The sequence below is a fragment of the Manacus candei genome, unplaced genomic scaffold, assembly GCF_025592945.1.
Source record: "Manacus candei isolate 608988 ecotype Guabito, Panama unplaced genomic scaffold, ASM2559294v1 h1tg000043l, whole genome shotgun sequence".
Classification (NCBI taxonomy): domain Eukaryota; kingdom Metazoa; phylum Chordata; class Aves; order Passeriformes; family Pipridae; genus Manacus; species Manacus candei.
The window spans coordinates 6,155,531-6,177,502 of record NW_026138091.1 but is presented as its reverse complement, the minus strand read 5'-3'; the positions used below and the strand labels follow the sequence as shown (position 1 = coordinate 6,177,502).

Sequence of the window (21,972 nt, the reverse complement as noted above, 5' to 3'; positions counted from 1 at the left end):
ACAGTGACCTATTTTAACAACTGACCTGTTAGTACATCCCTGCAGCTGCATATAAAACTTGCAAATGACAAATAATAATAATAATAATAATAATAATAAACCAGTTAGAGAGAAAAAGAGGCTCCTCATGGTGGAGAAAATGTCAAAAGAATGATTTATAACATCTGGGTTTGGTCTTTCCTGCTTGTCTCTGTAAGAGTGGGCATGCACTTCCACCATAAATCCAGACAATTTGCCCATTCAGCAGATCAGTTATCAATGTGGAGTAGAATGTGGTTGAAATGAAACTTGGGAAAGTTCCTGTGGGTCCCAGAGGCAGGCACAGCTGGAGCACAAGGGTTATGTGGGAGGAGAAACATAACATGATGAGGACAAGACTTCAAGGGCCTTTTGCTAGGTGTATTGAGCAGGGCAGACGGCAGGCAGCTGTGTTATTCTTCTGTCTCAGAGAAAAGGAAACTTCCTCAGTTTAAGGAAATATTTCCACAACATCTCTTTGTTATTTGGTGCCAAAAATTTACTTAGGAAAGAGACAGCTACACAACTGCAATCCTCCTAGCTAAACCAAATCTCTGAATACACAGATGATTCAAATAACTCTCCTATTATATAGTTCACATAAATAGTTCTGAGCCCTTGACTACTTCAGGCAACAAGACTTTACATGTCTAGAAGTCTGCTGTAGTGCAGATGTTTAAGTCAGTAGATGCCAGAAGTAAAAAGTATGGATTTTTAAAATAGCTTAATTTAATATTAACTAGATTAGGCACAACTTCATTTATTGTGAAAAATAATTTACTTTTGACCCATTTGCAAATTTAACTGAAACTTACTAATTAATTCAACCAACAAAAATCAAACATTGAGAAGCTGAAACATTTAATCTTAAAAAATGGTGGTGTTTTTTACTATTTTTTTAATAACAGTAACTTTTAAGACTCAATAAAAAACACGTCCAGAATTGGACTAAAAACAAAATTATACTTCTGTTGCAGATTTTATGAAATGTTTTGCTTAGTCTCAAATTTATGGTGAGTTATTTTTGCTTCACAAAGGAATTATTTTTATTCTTGTGTGAGGTCATTTCTTTCCCCTCTATCCCCCTAAACAAATAGATGAATGAAGAGAACAACTTGCAGAGCATTAGTGTTGTCTGATTTATCCATGTTGTTAAAACAGATAAGAGGGTATTGGATTTTAGTTTGGAAAGCACGGGAGTAGCTATTCAGCCTGCCCATATTCAGGATAGCACTTAGATCATGCTTATCTTAAAGCAAATGTTAAGGTCTCCTTGACTTCAAAGTGCCTCTTGAACACTGCCATCAGCTCTTGACATTGTATCAGTACCATAGGAACATTTGATGTCCTTTTTAAAGCTGCTGCAGGAAAAAGCAATCCCAGGAGCAACACCTTTGACTCAAGTGCTATTTTCCTAATGCATGCCCTTGGCTGGGCACTGCTTGGACCCTTGGCAAACCAAGCAACCTCAGTCCAGGAAATCAGTGGGAACTACAGCCATCTACATCTAAAGTGAGTATCAAATACTTTATTTTTAAATGACAGACTTTCTAATTGCATCTGTAATTCTGAGGGAAGGGTCTTACCCATGAATTCTGAAACACATTGTTTTCATTTTTGGGCCTTAACACTAGTCCTGCAGGGATAAGTTTCTTGAATGGGGCACAGTAACGTCCCCCTTGGTTTCTGTAAGGGCAGAGTAGTAGTAAGGTTTCATTATATACTGGTCAACAGTCTAAATTTAAATGTTTGGAGGAGAAAACCTGTTTCTGACTTTGCAGGCTGCTTGTCATGATGGCATTACCTTAAGGCTCACTTTTAAATTAAGAAATTCTGACTGTGAAGCTAAGTAATGTTTCAAACAATCATATATATAACTGTAACTAAAGACCTACATATATGCAAAATTAAGTCCAAGTTTCAAACTCCATTATATTAATACATATATTTTGAATTAAATATAATTTCAGCAATTCTATAAATCCTTTTGAAAGGATCTGTTGCTTGTTGATTTTGCACCATGTGAAGCCATGGTAAATATGACATGTAGTCTCATCACATTTCTGTATTTCGAATAAGCAAGTTCTGCTCCAGGGAGATGCTTAATCCATTCTTTCCTTCTGAGGATGAAAAGAATTAAACTCAGTGCACTGATCTCACAGTATGTGTTCATTTCACTTTAATTATAAAATTACTATTTCAACATTTTTTCCTGTAAAATAAACTGAGCCTGAGCTCCATGAGCTCCATGAGCTCCATGAGCCTGAGCTACATTACTTCTCTGTGCACTCAGTCATTGCTCATCAATACTGCGCTTTCAATACAGTTTCGCATGGAAAGATAAAAACCACCTCTTGGGGTTTACAGTTGGTATAGCAGTTTCAGGTCTCACAGCAACAAAAGCTTCACTTTTTGATGGCTGGCCAAAAGGATGGAGCAGTGGAGTCCTTTAAAGTGAATTCAAATGTCACGAGAAGGAACTTTAACCAGACACAGGGAGATGCCGTGATCCCATACCAAGCTGGAAGATTTACAGCACACATCCTGTATATATATTTTCACTAGTGTTTTTTCCACAGATTGTTCAAACCTGTGCAAGCTCTGCATAAAATCAATTACCTTGCTAAAATCCAGAAGTTTTCTCTTGGTTGATTCAACAGGCAGAGCATTTCCTGGAAATAGGACATCTGCTGTCCACATCTAAGGAATGACAGAGCATCAAGTGGAATAGACAGCTATACTGTCAAAGATACTTCCATGCTTCAAGCTTAAAAACCCAGCAGTTCAGGAATGTGATGTTTTATCAGGCATACCATCTGGGTGGAATAGAAATGAATACTTTCCATACAGGGTAAGCTCTCCATGGAAGGATTACTGACAGTAACTCCAGTTGACATGTTTCCATCCAGGTCCAGAAGAATTTATTAGGTTCATTGCATCATACCTTTCAATTCAAAAGCTATTTGGAGCTGACCTACATACTGCCAGAACTGTGATCCTGCTCCCAAGCAAAAGCAACTGTACTACTTGTGGCCTCATACTAGTTAATACAACTAGTACACCTCCTATTGCCAAACCGAGCCGGCTAGCTGGGATGCTTCTGCATCTGTGTCAAGACTAATCCATAATGTGAATAAAATGTCTGCAGGCAAGCAAGAATAGAAGCTATTTACAAGGTGGTATCTTACATATAAAATGTAGAGTCAAATTTTCTCAGCATCCAAGTGATATAAATTTTTACAGGTTATTTTCAGAAACTTCAGTCAACTCCTAAATCTTCAAGTTAATTCTCAAAATACTACTTAGTTTTGCAAAGCCATTTATGTATTCAAACCCACAACATCCACTGTGTTATAATGAGAATTTGTCAGGACATGAAAAAGTTTTAATTTTTATTTCTTTAAATATCCAACCAGCTCAAGCTCATTTATCCTTTGGAGCTCCTAAGGTCTAGAGATGCAACAAGGCATTCAGATGAATGTCAACACCATATTAAAAGCTGAAGAACATACATAAGCTTAGACAGTTTTTTTCAGAACACCTGAAATACAGTAAAGCACATCTCAGCATTATCTCTCTGAATAAACTCTGACTAATAGTAAAAATTCATCTGCAATGCTCTCAGAAACTCCAGAATATACCATAATATTGTAAAAAAAGCAAAATAAATGGTCATTAGCCATGAAGACTACTCAACACCTAAAATTCCTAATCTTACCAAATGTTCTAAAGAAAAATTGTACTGGTTCAGTTTTCATCAAAACTTCTCTTTAAAGAACAGTAGTGAAAATCATCAGTAGTTCTCAAAATGTCATGTGAAACCACAAACTTCTGTCTGTACTCAGATATTAGCATATATGTTTTCCAAAATACAGTAACTACACCATAAAGAATAATTACTAAGTTTACAGAAAAAAAAAAATCAAAAGATTGAACACTTCCAAGGTCATAAATATTACTGACCTATGAGCTAAAGCATTACTCAAAAAGGTACCAGGTTCTAATTCACTCTGAAGAACAATGAATATTGATTCGTATTGACTTGGATTAGAAAAAAACTTGGTTGATGTTGTATAATTAAATATTTTCTCATAACAATAACTGGACAGTGGAGACTGTAGTCACGTCATTTCACAGTGGTTATGATATGCATGATTCTACTATAAAATAAAAATCTTTAATTCACTAGGATGTTTTCAACAATGAACAAAAATGTTCATTATAACCAACAGTCAATCAGCCAGCTTGGTCTCTCTCACACATAGAAACATGCAGACAAAGCATTCACAAAACATACTTTGGCTGTTCACAATAGCTATTGGGATGAGATCTGAGCCGAGCAGTGATAAAGGTCTGAGCTCCTTCCCCCATCCACAGACACCCTGTAAGTTGTGTGTCTTTGTTCAACAATAAGGCCAAGGAGCGCAGGTAGTGTTAACATTAGTCATTAAGTCATGACCTTACAGTTTCTGATTTCTATTGCAATGCATCTTCCCTTCAAGTCAGAGGTTACTGTGCTTGAGGTGAGACTGGCAACATCAGTAATTCCACCTGTGTGCAACCCTTCTCAGTGTTCGTTTGTTTTCATTAAAAGTTCTGCAAAATATTACTTGAATTGAAAATCCCTTTAGATTTCTGCACAACATGCATATAAAGCTTGTTTTCCATGGGCATACTTTGCAGACTTGTTTGAAGTAAATAAAAGAGACAGAGGTTCAAAGATCACTTATTTTAACCATTTATCTAATGGTCCAGCTTTGTGCGATGTGACAACACAAAAGACAAGGATGGGCATAGGTGTGGCAGAAAAGTTCATGAAGACGAGAACCCTGGCAGAGTGCTGCCCTGTTAGATTTCTGAGCCTGGCCAATCAGTAGTAGAAAATATGGGCCAATCTCCCTACACAATCGAAACCAGATATCAAAGAACAGATTTCATAGGGCCTGAAAATACATGGGTCTCTGATGAAAAGGTTGTTGTGCTCAATGTCTCAAATCTGCTGCAAAAGACAGATACAGGGATGTTCTTCACAGCAAAAGCTTGAGGTAACCTAATTGTGGGAACATCTTACAGCTCCTATGGAACCTTCTTTATAAAGTTGCTTGGTAGCAACTGTAATTCATTTGCTTTTTATAACTAATTGAATTTTGATTAGTATCACCTTGTTGTTCAAAACAAGTTAGATGTTATAAAAAGCAAAGCAAGTCTTACCTGGAATACTCTGTCTCCTCACAGACAGTGCTCCATCAGGTGCCTTTGCCTGGTTTGCAGATTTTGTGTAAGGACTCTCATCTAAACAGAAACAAGCAACATTTCCAGTTACTGTTAAATATAATGTTAAAAACAACATAATTTTTACCCAAATACTGTGTGAACTAGCAATGCAGATCACAAGAGCTGCTGTGAGCAGGATGGGTATTTTTGAATGCTGACTCAATGCTCAATGCCATGTTTAGACTCAATGACAAAGGCTCTGAATAGGAGAGCTGAAAAAGATGTGCTAAAACTGAAATTGGAGATAATACATATTGATGATAGGCCTGATGTACATAGGCCTTTTCAGTTATAACATAATGATAGAAATTTCCCTTTTCTCATGTTAAGAAGGTTCACATGCCAAGGACTTGAGTGAGAGAGGTACTATCCCCGTTCAGGAGTGAAAGGCTTCCAGAAGGTTTTGAATATTCTGGCTGTAAAGATGCACTCCTTTTCCTTTGGGATCTGTTAGTGGGTGGTTCCTTTTCTGTTGTAATGATTGATTGGGGAAAACATCAGAAAGCTGTTGCCAAATAGGCCAGGCACATTTGTGCCTAAAGATCACCACTGTAACTGTTTGTGTCTAAATAGGAAGCTATGTGGAACACCTACTGATCAACTTCAGTGCATAAAAGACCACTAACGATGGAATAAGCAGATGAGTCATCAATTAGAGACAGCATTAGGCAGAAAGTGAGTCACTTCTTCATCCCTCTTAAGAGCAGGACGACCACAGGGAAAAAAATTAACTATATCATAGCTTTGAAAAGAACAAGCTATAAGTGCAAGACAGAAATGTGAATAAAAGAGAAGATATAGTATTATGCATTTTATTATTTCAATCAAACAAAAGTAATCAGAAGAAATTAGGCTTCTGTCTTGCTTTCCCTTTAATTGAGTGCTCAAAGACTTTAAAGTGTCATCAAATCCTTCTGTTGGCATATTTTCCTTCAGCTTGCAAAGGACCGATGCGTTTACAGCATGTGCAAAAATACCTGCTTAAATACTGATCAACGAGCAGAGGAATCAAAGATTACATTATCTAATATAGCATCCTCAGATCAAGTAGAACCATATAAACTTTCTGGAGAATCAGTTTTTCTTTTCAGATGACACTCTTGGCATTATGATCCTTCTTTGCCAATTGCGCTCTTTACATCTTGCAAGGTCTCAAACTCCTTTAGAAACTTGCATCAAAGACAGCAGTCCATTTTTATACCAGTGAGATAAGGGTTTGCTCAGCATAATTTAATTTACATCCAGGTCTCAAAGAAGTGACTGGAAGAGCTGGTTAGCTTTTAATCCCAGAACTCTTGTAATGAACTCTGCTACTGTTAGGCAGATGCAACAATAAAAAAGCTTAAATAAATAACCAAAAACCCCCCAGACCCCTAAAAAACCAAACCAAAACAAAAACCACACACACATACACACACACACAAAAACCCCCAAACCAAACCAAAACAGGTTTGTAGTCATGAACCTTGGCGAAAATGCAGCAAGTAGTGAGGAACACATATTGATAAAATATCTCAACAGCCAATATAATTGTTCTTTCTACAGTAAAATGAACTCCCATTGCTTTAGGATACAGTGTTACAAGAGGAAAGGTAACAGGTTTGACTATACTGCAAGCTAGTACAAACTCCAAGAAAATAAGGTTGCCAGCTGCAGAAAATCTAGAGAAGCACTGGAAAAATATCAACACAGATGCAGGTACACAATTAAAGAAGAAGGTATGTAAAGCCCTAGCCTTCTATTTGAAGAAAGTGGAAAAGCTAATATCATTGCATATGCAGAATACACATCCCCTCATTAAAGAAAAAAAAATACAATAAGAATGAACTAAGGCTTCTGAAGGAAGTACCATTATTTTCTTTCTTTCACAGAAGAGGCACCACTGAACTCAAACTCAAGACAACACTCAAGACAAAGAAATTGAGCTCATCAATAACATGTGGCTTATATGTCCCATCCATTATTACTTAGTTGCAGGTGCTGACTGTGATAGTAGATAGTGTGAGACACATTTTTCTATTAAAAAGTGGGCAGGAAACATAATACAATTTCTCAAGAATCAATTCATAGTGATGACTTCTGGGCCCTATTTGAATATATGCCCTATCTATGAAACATATGTCAATTTACAGAACAAAACAGTCCTATCCTAGTCAGACTTTTTACATACAAATTATTTTCATTACATTGGAGAGATATGAAAAAAGGAAAGAAGAAAAAAGGAAAGAAGAATTTTCACTGCTACATCTTTTTCATTGAAGCTTTGTCACTGAGCAAATGAGTACCTCAGCTCCACTCTCATGCTGAAAGATGATTTTCCCAATATTGCACTGAACTGGGAGTACTTGCGGTTATCTTGAGTTCAGAACACAGCACAAGCCTGCAAGTCTTTCTGCTCAACAACAACCAACGAGGGGAGAGGAGTGCACATTCAAATACTTACTAGGGAGCCTGAGCAAAAATTCTAGTGTTTTCTGCACAACAACCGGCAGATATGAAAGTCAACTGAGACTGCACAGGTAAACTAGTATTTTAATTGAAGCCTATTAACATCAAAAATTCATCAGATGCTTATATGGGTTAGGTACTGTGGGCATGTAATTGTGTTACTATTCTTAATCTGTCCACAAATTTTCATAGCAAAACAACAGGCCCAAAAAGTTGCTTCATAAACTTCTGAACCCCTGTTAGTCTAAAATGTGCCCAATTATTATCGGGAAAGAACAATGAGCCATTGTATCATCGGTGGCCTGGAAAGGGGTTCCCAGAACTGCAAGGAATTTTCTTCCAATGCCCATTTAACAGTAAAACCACACTGCAACATAACTAGAAGTCAGTGTAAAGGATTCCCAGAAGCAAAGGAAAACAAATATAACCAACTGGAGAAAGAATGCAGCTCTTGCCCACTTCTGAAGGAATCGCACCACAGGTGACCACATTCCCTACAGTAGAACTGTCTTAGCTAAACCTGTAAACTCATACAGCTGCATTTCTTACATCACTGGCTTTCTTTTCCCCTTGTAATCTCCTCTGGCTAAGAAATTAGACAACCCAGGGTAGACAATTTCTAGCAAGTCAGTAGGTCATATAAAGGTGACTGCTATGCCAGCAGGTCTCTTTATTCAGTGACTACAGGAAACCAAACCTCTTACCCTGTTAACTGGCAGGGGTCATTCCCTACCCCCAAATTCATACTTTGCATGTTTCTTAAAGTTGTAAATGTGCAATAGTGAACCAGATGTACATTGTGTTAATTCACTTCTTCCTGGCAGAAAACAATGATCATTTAAGAGGTGACACCTTGCAGATTACTGAGATTCTCAACCAGCAAAGCAAAATGACCTTCTTGACTTCTCCTTTTACTTGTCCTCATGAAACAGCCCCAAACACCAGTAACAGTAGCTTGCACATCATCCTTTCAATGCCCTGCAAACAATTCTTCTCATTAAAGACTGCAAAGATAATAATCAAGTGGACAAGCAAGTACTGCTACTGCTTACAGCTATTACTGTAGGCTTATTGCCTTTAGCTATTGCTTCTGAGGTAGATAAACAGCTTTTTGCACTTCCCTGACTATTTTTAACCTGGTGGCATCTCTATACTGTAACTGAACGATTTATTCTTTGAGTTAGAAACCATGTTGTGACCCATTTATATCATTCTGCATTGCTCTTACTATGGGGCAAGCCCCTGTCCAAAACTAAGGGGTCTATAGACTGCAAAAAACAAACAGTAATGTAACCCTATAAAGATTATACACTGGACAATGTGTACAAATACATATGAAGTGCTTGGTACTGTGTCAGCAAAATGACCATATGAAATATTTAGATCCTTACTGTATTCAGTTTAATATCCTTTGAAGGATACCAACTGGGGGCACATAACAGGGAATAAAAGGAAAGCCTAAAGATGCTTCCTCAACAGCCAAGTCTAGACACTGAACATTTCAGGCAGCTTATGGCCACTGAACCATTTCTATGTCTCTCTTGGGGGTTGTAAAAGCTATTGACATGAGGATGTTGTTTTCAGATGTGGTAAAGCCTAAGGGCACTCCCTCCTTCAGGTCTTAAGAACAAGTTCTTCTTCACTGCTGTTGCCACATGTCCATGCGATGGACTACTGAACCCAGTAAATGTGTCCAAATCCTGTGCAGCACCAGGTGGCCCCAGAAGATGACTAAGCACAGCTGCAGTCCTGTTGGATAAGAAGGGGAAGCTTCTTCCCACCCCATTGGGAACAGCTGCTGAACAACTCAGAGGCTGCCACTTTGCCCTTCCTACATGGAGAGGAAATGTGAAGATGCTTCACTGTCGTACCTTTGCCTCCCACACAATTGCTCATCCTCAGCTCTATATCACCACTTGTACCTGCTTCTTTGCTGCAAAACTTGCATTCCTCTGGGAATGCAGAAAATGACATGCCATCAAATTTGTAAGCAAGAAATTTCAAACATAGGGGAATTTTCTAATATTGAGGAGCTTGAAAGCAATATTAAATTTTTTCAACAGTAGATATGAAAGTATTAGGAGGGAGAACAGTTTCCATCTTTCAGTTTTTCATTCTCATTCTTCTTCAAGCTTTACTTAATGCTTCATGACAGGATAAGCTATTCTTTGGCCAAGGAAGAACTGAATTTAAACCATTTTAGAGTATAACCATGCAGGTCCTAAGCAGACTTCAGAATCCAAGGAAGTAAAATCTGAGGTGTTCCTCCAATGTTCCCCACTGTGAAGAATCTCCAACTAATATAAGTCTCAAGACTCCACAAGGAAGCACCTTACATCTTCAGCTGGCTAACCTCCAGCTGTCTCAGTGCATGGGAAGAGTAAGGTCGACTCTATGTGTTGTTGCTTACACCACTTGGGATAGCATGTACCTCAGATAAGTAGTGAATCACATATCTGTACAGAGGTAGAGATTGACAACAAAACAAATTGTCAAGAGGATGATTACAACAGAGAGAACATCATCTCCAAGATTAGTTTCTCAAAAAAATAAAAGCACCAGAGTCACAGTTATTACTTGAGTTATTACTTCAGGCATTTGTAGATCTGTAATATTCCATTCACTGAAATTTGCTGCTGCTTAAATTTATGAAGAAGAATATTTTTCACTAAAAGCAACAGATTTTTATGAATCCTGCCAGTGCACCACAAAATATCATAGCTTCTCATACTTCCTATATCTGAAACTTATCCTGAATTTTATCTTAAATGGCATAAGGCTCAGCATTATCTAAAAGCATATTTTTTTGCACAGTATCATACTAGTGACAGTTGGGAAATTCTAAGCTACAGCACTATTGGTTATCTCCACTGCTTGCAGCTGGAGGCTTTCACAGATAAAAATAAACACTTATCACTGATGCCTGTGGTTTACAGAAGCTCTGAAGTTGATGAAGGCTTATGAAGAGTCTTGGTAGGACCATATCTGCAGCAACTTACTCTCTTCTAAACTCATACCTTTCTGTTAAAAATCTTCTATTCTTTAAGGAAGCTGAAATTGTTATTGGAGCAGGGACTTGAACTCCACTCTCACATTCACAGGGAGTAACCAAACTCCCAGCTACACAATCATTGAGTCTTGCTTGCTTGCTCTGATCAACGTTTAGGTAAGTCATACAAAGTAAAATGCATTAAAATTATTTCCTCTACAATCAATTCCAAGCTCTGCACTGTATCAAACAGAAGAGGGAATTTCTATTCAAGATCACCTGTGCACTCCTGTGAGCAGTCCAGCCACTACAAAGTCACCAGGACCATGCTAGAAAAGTACTTCTGCATAAGCTCATCTTCTAAATTCCAGTTATTTGTTCTAGTAAAAATGCCTAAACGTTTTCATTGAAGTGTTACAAATTCTGAAAAATATAATTTTTGGTTTGATCTACAGCAATGGGACGGAAAAAACACTGAGAAGGGAGTTGAAGTTTGGCTATGACACTGCCCCACAGCTTTCATCTGAGAGGACTCCTGTTAAAGCTGGTGGAAAAATCTTTCTCCCTGAACTTAAAGACTAAATAATTCTGAGTGAGAAATGACTAAATAACTCTGAATGTTTATGCAATATCCTGATCCGCGTGACCAATATTAGTCACAATCAGTAGATATCAACACAACTTAACTGAATCTGTAACAGTTGCAAATAAATTATAACAAGAATACTACTACCCAGACCCTTTTTTAAAAGCTTATAAAGGTAAATGGAAGTTCTAAAACTGCCAAGTTTTACAAATGAAATTATTGAATACACTTGAATTGATAAATGACATTGAAATTTGCTGGGAAGGAGTGCATTGTGGGAATTTTACTTTGGCTGTTGATGAGAGATTTGGCAGAAATGCTTTTAGTCTGGCCTAACTTTTATCCTTAGTAACTGTTATTGACAACAGTAATGAAAAAAATATATCAGAGAATGTATTTTTCCAGGGAAAGGAGGATTTTTTTAAATGAGATTTGCTTTTAAATAATGCAAAAGTCTAGAGAAAAATTAACATCCTGAAACATTCATGGTTACTACAATGTCACCACAGCTGTGTCAGTGTGTAACAGACTATAAATTGTTGAAAAAAAGATACAAAATTGTCCTAGGTTTTTTCACCAGATGTATAATGTACACATTATGAACATATATGCTTTATGAAACAACAAAATGTCAACAATTTGCTCTGCCCATATGCTAACCCCTTCAGATGTGTTATGGGAGCTCCAGTCATGAAAGCAAGCATTAATTTCTCCTACTGGTGCAGAGGAATAACAATTTTTTGAGTTTGTTTAGACCTACGGCTTCAATACTGCCAATGAGACTTCATTTTTGAAATGGCAGTGCTGCTCTTCAAAGTAGTGCTTAGAAATATCTAAAATTTCCTAAGCTCTGCATGTAAAGTAGTCATTAATGAACTAGGTTCCAAGTAGGACAAATATGAATGTATTTAATCTTAATCCTTTCTTATCAAATCCCATGCTCAGTGCTCTCCAGCAGTCTTTATTAAGAAAACAGAGGGTTTCAAATGCTTCCATAAGTAACATTTGTTGGTGTGTGTGACATGGAAAAATTATGAGAAGGAAGAGTTAGAATAGCTCCTCTGGTAATTTGCTTTCCTACATTTAACAGACGTGTCCTCTGGTTTTCTTAGAAACTTAATTTTAACAGTTATAGCACCAATGAATAACTGTGTTGTCTCTCTAAAGTGAAAATTTATTCAATTTTATTATACTTTATGTAAATTTAATTCTCTTTTTTCCAAATTATATGGTTACTTATTACAGCAGCAGCTCAGTTTTAATCTAGAAGCAAGGGAAGTGGGGTACTGTAATTATGCATCTGTGAATCCATTTCCTATTGATATTTACAATACCTCAGCAAGCTTGACTGTTTGAAAAATGATCTGAACGTCCTCCAAGTTTGCTTGTCCAAAGTTAATTTCCTAACCCTGTGCTCAGGCACCTGAATGGAAATGCCTGGTTTCCTAAATGGTTAAGTATGTTGATCTCCTCCCAAAGCTGCTTTGCTCATGAAAATGCAGAACTTTCCAAGACCATTTAAAACATGCAAGATCTGCAGAAAGCTCAAAAACATGTATCAAGAGATATTAGCATATGGTGAAATTCACTTCAGTGGATTATCTAATTTAGAAGTAATCCTATTTAAATAATACCCCAACCACAAACTACTTCAAATCTGATAAATATGTCTTTTTGTTTATACAGCATCAAGCATTAAGCATGAATTCCATAAAACAGAACTGTCACTGAATTGTTACATAATTTTAGAATTCAAAGTGAGTTTCACTCTGTCTTGAGCTTCTGTTTACTGTTTATGGAAATAATATAGGTATCACATAAGTGAAATGTGTAAGGCTTAACCAGAGCAGGTAGAAACTAAAGAAGCAGGGAGAGTGAAGAAGCTTGATGAAAATGGGAATGTAAACTATTTTCTTCTCTGAGACAGTTGGGGGTTGTTCTGTACCTACAACTTCTGCAGAAAACCTTATTCTAGAAGGTGGGGCTATAAGGCTTTTCATTTAAAAGGAAATTCCTAAGTGATACAGACATCATTGACAGGAAATATTTCCAGATATTCCAAGCCACACTTTTTGTTCTGAACACCCTAGTCCACAGGAAAGTTGTTGTCCTTCTTGTATGTGTCTTTAGGAACACCATACTGCTCTGAGGTACTGCTGCATGCTGGCATTGGATGAAAGTGCCATACATAAGCTTTTTGGGGAAAAAATATATAAACCCATGTTTTCTTTATATTACATTTGTTTACATTAATTCAATTACCTTGTTTAACACTGGTAAACGCTAAATCAGCATCCCTCAAGAATGTTTGAGCCAATATTGACAGATGTACTTCAATGTCAACATGATAAAACTTCCAACAAGGCTCCTGGAGAACATAGTGGTGCAAAGGAACGAGACCTGAGCCAAGGCAGAGGCTGAGGGACAGAAAACTAGATGACATTAATGTCATACCTCATAGAAAAATACCTTTATGAATAGATATTTACTTTAAAAATGCATCAATTACCTTAGTAGTACCTTTTAATCTCTACCCTTGATTCAGCTACCCCTTCCAGACAGGCTGGGAAGGCAGAGACAGCTGATCAGGGGAAACAGGGTCAAGCCATATCCTGTGGCTCTGGGACAATGACCTCAAGCTAAGCCATGCTCCTGACTGTAGTGGCTGCCCACCATTGTGCCCCCTTGGGACAGAAGGCAATTGGCTTCCTGGTGGACAGCATTTCACTGTATGTTAACGAAACATGATGTGTGGTATGATCTGCTATTACATTAGTGGTTAAAATGCAACAGGAGAAATACATGCTGGTCACCTGAGCTGTGCATATCCTGCATGGCACCTTCACTGTACCAGCAAATCTTAACTGTAATGTTTTTGTGCATCAATTGTGTTTGTGCTTCTTCAGCCCAATCTCATGGGAGGTTTTCCCTACAGTCTGACACTTGAAAATTAGGGAGCAGAAGAGAGGAAGATACCTACCATCTTCCACCTGTGCAGACCACAACACAAAGGAGATCAGGAACATCTGCCCAGACTGCTGGTATTACCATTGTCAGGGACTGGGGGAAGAGAAGATGTCAACTAGGAACTTTTCTACTGCATGCTAGGGAAAGCAGAACCTAGTTGCATGTGTGCTGGGGGAAGGCAATCATAAAGGTTAATAGCTGAGACAGTGAGACTGTCATTCAATTTACATAAAAAATAAGTAAAATATGTTAAAATGTTTAGAAAACAGGTGTTCAGTTTGCTTCAGGAAAAATAAGAATAATCAGAGTCACAACACAATCTTCAAAGACAAGAAATTAGGAACGATAATTTTTTCTTTAGGTTAGTTATCCCGCCTTGACTCCAGTGCTGTATTAATGTATTTGCAGTAAATTATATAATGTATTTTTCAGCCTACTTCTGTCTGTAAGTGTCTCTAGTGATGACATCTTCATTGCCTTCCTTTGGAAGCTGCTCCACAGAATGCATCAGATCTCACAGTTGACAAATAGTTCCCTCCATCAGTCTGCAATTTTCTTTCCTTCCATTAACTGTCATTCTATTACTCCTAATAACATTCTTCCCCTCTTCAGAAGATCTCAAAAAAAATATATGTCATGTACATAGCTCATTCCAGAAATCACACAGATTACTGAGCCTACTGCTTTAGGCTAGGATCCTACCAGTTCTTCTTACTGGGCATGACTTAGCACAAACACTGGTTGATCTTGTCACTGAAACACAGTGTACACACTGACTAGGATATTCATTTGGTGGAGTATCCATTTGATTTTAAAGCACAAGTTTAACTCAAGTGTGGACAACACTAAGAGTAAAGTACACTTTTGCATCTTAGTAATGTATAAATTTACAGCATTATACTCATCCTTTTTAATCCCACTAACAAGCTTTATTTGATTCATAAAATGATTTTAACCTGCCACTAGGAGCTGCATAAACATTATAGCAGTATCAGGGTATTTATACTGTCATGCCAGTGGGATTGCCCCTCTTACTTATAGTCCAAATGATGCACATTAATCTAAATTGGCACAGCCCAGGCTTAGTGAAAAACAGACCTTTCAGAATGCACATTTTTCAGGAGTCAGGCCATAAACCTGGCACCTTCCTCATGCCCTTGTGAAATACTGTCCTACTTAGAGCCCCTGCCCTGGAAGAGTTTACTCCATATATCCACAGAGACTACACAATAATTTTGACTAAGTTCACTTGTCAGCAAAGCATCATTGTTTCTGCAAGCTGTGACAAGTTTGAACACAGTGCAGAGTTTTTTTAAATAAAGTGCTGTGTGCTTTTAGGAGTGAGAACAAAGCATAGAAACGAAAGAGACGTTGAGTTGACAAAGCAATATGTATGTATTTGTCTTACTTAAAGATCACATAAAGCCTAGGCCACCTTCTGTGCTCCAGACGGCATCTATCCATGCAAGTGGTTTTTTACAGCAAGCCTTTTAACCTGTCAAATACTCTTTATTTGCCAGTGTCTCCTGAGTCCTATTTAATCTCAAAGCTTATTTAGGGCAAGCAGTTCACTGTCTGAAATATACCTTAAATTCTGTGAAATGGTAATTATTAAAATGGCTTGCCCACATCTTTGCCTACATGCAACTTAGTCCATGTCTAAATCAGCTTTTTATAATCCTATGGAAAATGTAACAATAAAGAAATAGATACAGATGAATGTGTGGCATACATGAAAAATTATACCCGATAACCTTCAAGAAGGTAGGCAAATAATTTGTCATCTTTCCATGCACCAATCTCCCAAGCCTTTTAACCAGGACTCCTTCACTTTTAGGAATTCACAGCTGCACCTTTACAACACCTTTGGCTCTGAATCTCCGATAAACAATGACAGCATCAACTTACTGCCTGCCACAGCTGCAGGAAGAATAAATACAGATTGAATTTTTTCATAGTGTGAAAATTCTACTTAAACTTTTTGTCCCAACACTTCAGTAATGGTGAGGTGATAATTAAATCTTTCTCTGTATTACTAGCATATTTCCAGCATTTTCAGATCTATCATAATATGTGTATTTGTGCGTACATGCATGTTTAATTTTAAACAATGGGTTTATTAGATTCATAAAATAATTTCAAAATAGACATCAGAAAGCAATTAAAAAGTAACAGGAAATATCGCACATTAAAAATAACTTGAACCAACCTGATGCAGCTAAAGGACTCAGCAGAAACACAGTTTTTAAAGCAGAAGCTCAAACCTTCTGGACTGGTCCTATTCTGAAGCTCAAATAAGGCCCGTTGTTGGCAGACCAACAGCATGATGAATGTCAGAGTCCAGAGTCCAGGCTACCATGGCTAGCCTGTGCCTTGTCCAGGTTTTTATAGTGAAAGACTGAGGGAAACCAAGCTGATTTTAAGAGCCAGAGTAGAACACAGAGTACTAACAGGATGTGGTGTATAAGACTTCAGACCCAATCAAGTGCTAAATATATTATCATCTGCACACTATGCAGGCTATGAAATACATCTGCACTAAGCTTCTGAGAAAGGAAAGTTAGACCAAAGAGGCCAAACCATTATTTCACCAAGACACTACCTCCTTCATAATCCTAAAAGGAGTTTGGTGCAGAATACAGTACAAATTAATGTAAACTGCCATTGAGAAAGAAGGGAGAAACATTCCTAAGCATGGAAAGAGCAAGATGCTTTCAACTACTTGCTGTAGCTTTGAAATCGAGGTGACAACAATACCTTATTTACCTTGTCAGGAAGCAGCCATATAACCAGCAACACGACCCCTATCAAGCAGAAGATAGAACTGCAGGCACAGCTGGAATTTTTATTGACCAAATCAACAAGAAAACACAAAGGATAGTACCTATATCAATAACCAGGGTATGATGTCTTACAGATGACAGCAGAAGTTTGATCTTTAAGGTATTTTGAGAAATAACTTGCATTTTAAAAAAATGCCAACTATTCCAAGCTATCAGTTCCATATTGCACAAAACAAGTGTTTTGCTGCAGAGTCAAAGAGCTGAGTTGAACACACTCATTCAGATTGTAAGAACGCAAAGCAAGCCACTGAGACCCCAAGAATTGGTTAAGGCAGTGGCTTTTAATCTTTGTCCATCAAGCCCTGAAAGATCACAGACTACTGTGACACACCTCTTGAAAGGTCCCTAGGAAAAAGAGACGCCTTTACTGCAATCTAATTATCAAGGTGTGCAACATCACTAAGTATCTAAACGTAGACAAATAAAGCCATTACGACTAATAGGCACCATCATCTGCCCTAACAGCTTGAAAAAAAACCCAAGTTCCTGCCCTCTGTAGCCAACACATTCTGACTTCTAGCTCTTACAAACGCTCAAAATGGCTGGCTAGAAATGTAAACACTTCTGAAAACATTTCCTAACAGGATTTAGGACAACTGTTGACTGCAGAAAAAGTACTGTTAAGTTCTCTAATGGACAGTGCCAGTTCAGTGTGCTTTCAGCTTGCCTGGTGCATTCCTTGAGAACAGAGTATGTATGGGGAAGAGGTGTTCAGTCCTCTGGAAGAAGGGCACCTTTCCAGAGGGAGAAGTGCATGAGCATGTAAGGAGGTGGAATCATCAGCATGGCAGGGTGTAGAGGATGAAAGAGTGTAGAAAGTACTGGCTGATATGAAGAATCAGTGGTGAGCGTGCTGTATGAGCAATGAGTAGGAAGAACTCCTCTGGACCAAAGAAGCCCTCGCAGAGTGTGCAATAAAAAAATAAATAGAACCTGTTAGTCCAAAAGTCTTGGGTGGAGGGAGGGGAAGACTTGCTTGCTGTAAGTTAAAGGTCTAGGTAGATCTACTTAAAAAATAACCTGGGTTCCCATCAATCACTTTGAAAAACAAACACATTAAAACCCACCCAAAGACATCTACCAGCAGAAAAAAACTGCCTTTCGCTATGCATAATACAGGACTCAAATTACTCTTTGTGAGGCTTATAAAACATTTTGCTAACTCTTCTCCCTTGTCTCTGATACTCCACAGAAATTCCACTACTATTCCTGTCTTCTTACTTTAAGAGAATAAATAATAATAAACTCATTGTCTACGAGGTTTATGGGTGCTCAAAGCTGCCAGTCACCTGCCATTTCCATGCAAAGTACAAACCCGAGCAGCCTTGTCCTTGAGGAAGTTGTAGGGCAGCTGAGCTGGTGGTATTGACTGTAAGCTTTCTGAACCCATTCTGTCTCAGAGCTTATCTTAAAAATTTTGTTCTCTGTCAAAAGAAGCTTTCACTGAACAGTTCTGTGAAAGCAGTTCCCATGCTTCATATTCCTGTGTAAGGTCAGACTAGAAGCGAGAGATGCTAACCAACAGACCTGTGCTTTTTTGTGTTCCACAGCAGCATTCCTTTTGTCTGCTTCTTTGAGTCCACACTTCTTCCCTTTGTAGGGTCAATACATTTTAAGAGCATATACAGACTAGAAGAATAAAAAGGAGATGAGGTCTGACATAAAATGTAAGAGAAAATAAATATATGCAATGCATAGGATGCTGTGTGTCAGGTAAGGAAGAAGAGAGAAGAGCAAAACAAAACTATATCAGGTTGCAGAGGGAAAAGAGAGGAAGTAGCAATATGTAGGGGATGAATGGAAAGAGACTAATCCCACTTCCCAAGTCCTTCTCAATCCCCTCCCAAGCTCCCCTAATCAGTTATATTTCCTTTGCTATTTACACAGTACAACTGAAGTAGCCTGATTTGAAATCACACAGAAGATGAAAGTCCTGAGCTTTGAGTTCCTGCTCCTAATAGCAAAAGGCCAATGGAAAAACCACTGGAGAAGCAGATTTGGCAAGAGACACCAAGACACCAGTCTCAGGGCAGGAGCTAATACCTTGTTGCTTCCCTTCTCAAACTGTCTCCTCTGCTCAGGCCTCACACTTCCTGCTGTAAGATGCCAATGAACAAGGAAGCTAGTGAGAGCTGTATTTATTTTCTGTCATTATCACCAGCTCAGAGAACCTGAGTGGGAAGTGAAAACAAGGTATGAAGTTCAGGAAACAAAACTCTTAGTACTTTTGCAACCATGCAGGAATTTTGGCTCAGATACTTTCTTCAATATTCTGTTTAGCAGAGAAATGCAGATAACAATGACAGTGCTACTGCTGGCACTATATGGATGAAATAAAAATATAAAAGTGTCAATGAAAACCTAAAGATGAAACAAAGTGAACACAAAGTCTCAGCACAGAAATTATTTCTTTAACCACCACTGTTTTGCACTTTTTTTTCCTCTCTGGCATGATTTTTTAATGGACTGGATTAGCCTCAGGATTGCTCCCATTCCTTCCAGTATAAAATAAAAGTCTATTGAGACTCGTGTGTAAAATGTTAATTAAAAGTTGAATAAAATGACAACAGAGATCAAAGTATGTCTATTCCCCAAGTTCATGACGAGATCTATATATATGTAATGTTTCATACAGGTTATTTCATATAGGTTATTTCAAGATGTTCTTTTCAATAAAGATTATGATGAAAACTAAAATGTTCCCATTACCCCTTCCTAATAGATTTATTCAAATTAAATCAGAAGTTAAAATAAGGAAGTTAAACACAAAATAATTACTCTATTCACTGACATTACCAGGATATCTTCATTTCAGTCAGATTGGTTACTACACCAATAGTAAAAGCAGTAATTTTTCTTAAGCCCTTGCTCTGAAAAAATATGACAATTTAAGGCATCATTTGTTCCTAATAAAGCCCAATTAAAAGGCAGTGGGATTTTAAAGTTACCAGAATGCTTTAGATTCAAACATGGGGTGGATGCTCTCCCAATTTGGGATGCTTTCCTGAAGTGGGATTACCTGCCCTGGTTTTGTAGATATTCAGGCACATACAGGGCTTTTTGCTCTCTAAGTGCACTGTGAAAGTAAAGATATGTACTCACCATTAATATATTTTTCTGTGGGGTGATACTGTATTATGATTTATAATATAAAGAAAAGTATGCAAAAATCCATCACAAATCATACCTCATAATTTCTAAATGCATTTCTAAAATGGGACACTTAATATCACATTCCAAAATACAGCTATGACAAAACAGGCCACTACAGTAGCAGCTTCCCACTGAATATCCTGGCAAACTGCAGTGAGCATGGCTGGCTGCAAGTCTGATACACAATTTCTATGCAAGAAGCAAAACCTAGATACTGGAAATATTGAAGAAAGGATACATTCATCATACATATCATTTTAGTCTCTCTTTTAAAAAAATACTGTGACATTTTTCTCACAAAGTTCATAAAAATAAATGTTTCCAACACAGTGATTTACAATACAAAACAATACAAATTTCAGAACAACAGCACTTTGATATAAAAAGGCCATGAAAGATTGTCCAGCATTTTGTTATAAACACACAATCTATTTTGAAATTCCCAGATGTCCGGGCTACCAACCCTTTCTTCAAAGACTTTTTTGTGTGGTCACACACACTTTAAAATAGACAGAAGTTTATTAAAGTGCATCAAAGTCATGAACGAGAAGAGGCTGCAATCCGTTCATGTGTACAGATACTGACCTTCAAATACCACCATTGTAGTGGCTTTCCATTAAAAAAAAAATCCAACTTTATTCCCTTAACTTCGCTTCTATTCCCTAATTTATTCTAATATAAGACATAAGACATAAGACTTCCTAACCATTTATGCATTCTTTGCAACTTAACTCCAGTTTTACACAATTTTTAGTCTTTTTCAGTGTACTAGGGAAAACATTGCATTTGTGAGCAGCTAAACAATAAAAGAGTAGTGCACATTTGCTAAGGTATGTGTGCTGATTTGACTGACCAAGTCCTTTTTGGAAAATTTGGCTAGACAAACAGAGAAAAGCCATCATGAATTACAACTATAATTACAGCTCCCCTGGACAATCTTAGTGAATCATTCCTTCATGTTGATATTTTAGCTTACCAAAAAAACCTCTAACTCTGGTAGTTTGCTAGCTCCCCATACAACTTATAATATCCCCAGTCCACTGTAATTTTTTTCTTCCCCTGCCAATTCAAGCCAGTACACTGAAAATCCTCAGGACAACCCACGGAGGATAATACTTTACACCTAACAGTGACACTGGCAAAGATCAAGGATGCAGAAAGAGATGTTAATTTAGTTGATCGGTTCAGCAGGCACATATTTGGCAGACATGACAAATTATGCATATTTGTGCTCCTATTTCCCCACCTCCAGCCTTTTACTGATTAATTTAGGCCAATCATCCAAACCCATGAAGCACCACGGAGTAAGGCACAGCAGTCAACTCATCTACAAGATAGGCTGATTAGCACTTAGAATGCAACTCTGTGAACCTCTATCATTATTTTAATGACACTTTATGTGCTAATTTTAAATACAACAGCTGCTTGTCTTAAATTCTAGCTACAGGATTCTGCTGAAGATCACCTTTAACATTACAATCTAAATTCAGTGAGATCATACATAAACAGAAAACATTCATATTAGCGACTCAGTGAACAGTAAGATTTGTGAGTTAGGGGATCTAGCTTTTTTAAAACATTCTATATGAACTGGCTAAAATCAGGAAATAAATTGTGGTATCGACACTGGCATAAAAGCCAAAAAACATGAAACCAAAGCATTTAAATACAAAAAAAGTCTATAGAGCTATGCT

The 21,972-nt window shown here is 37.6% G+C and overlaps 1 protein-coding gene across 10 annotated transcripts in view; it reads right to left on the bottom strand.

Annotated features, from left to right (window-relative positions):
* Positions 1-21,972, bottom strand: part of GRIP1 (glutamate receptor interacting protein 1) — a 322,632-nt gene that overhangs the window by 104,696 nt on the left and 195,964 nt on the right. For all 10 annotated transcript variants that reach the window (XM_051795747.1, XM_051795752.1, XM_051795743.1 and 7 more), the window contains exon 2: positions 5,230-5,310. In XM_051795747.1, the coding sequence (XP_051651707.1) occupies positions 5,230-5,310 (81 nt within the window). The remainder of the gene's footprint in view (positions 1-5,229; positions 5,311-21,972) is intronic.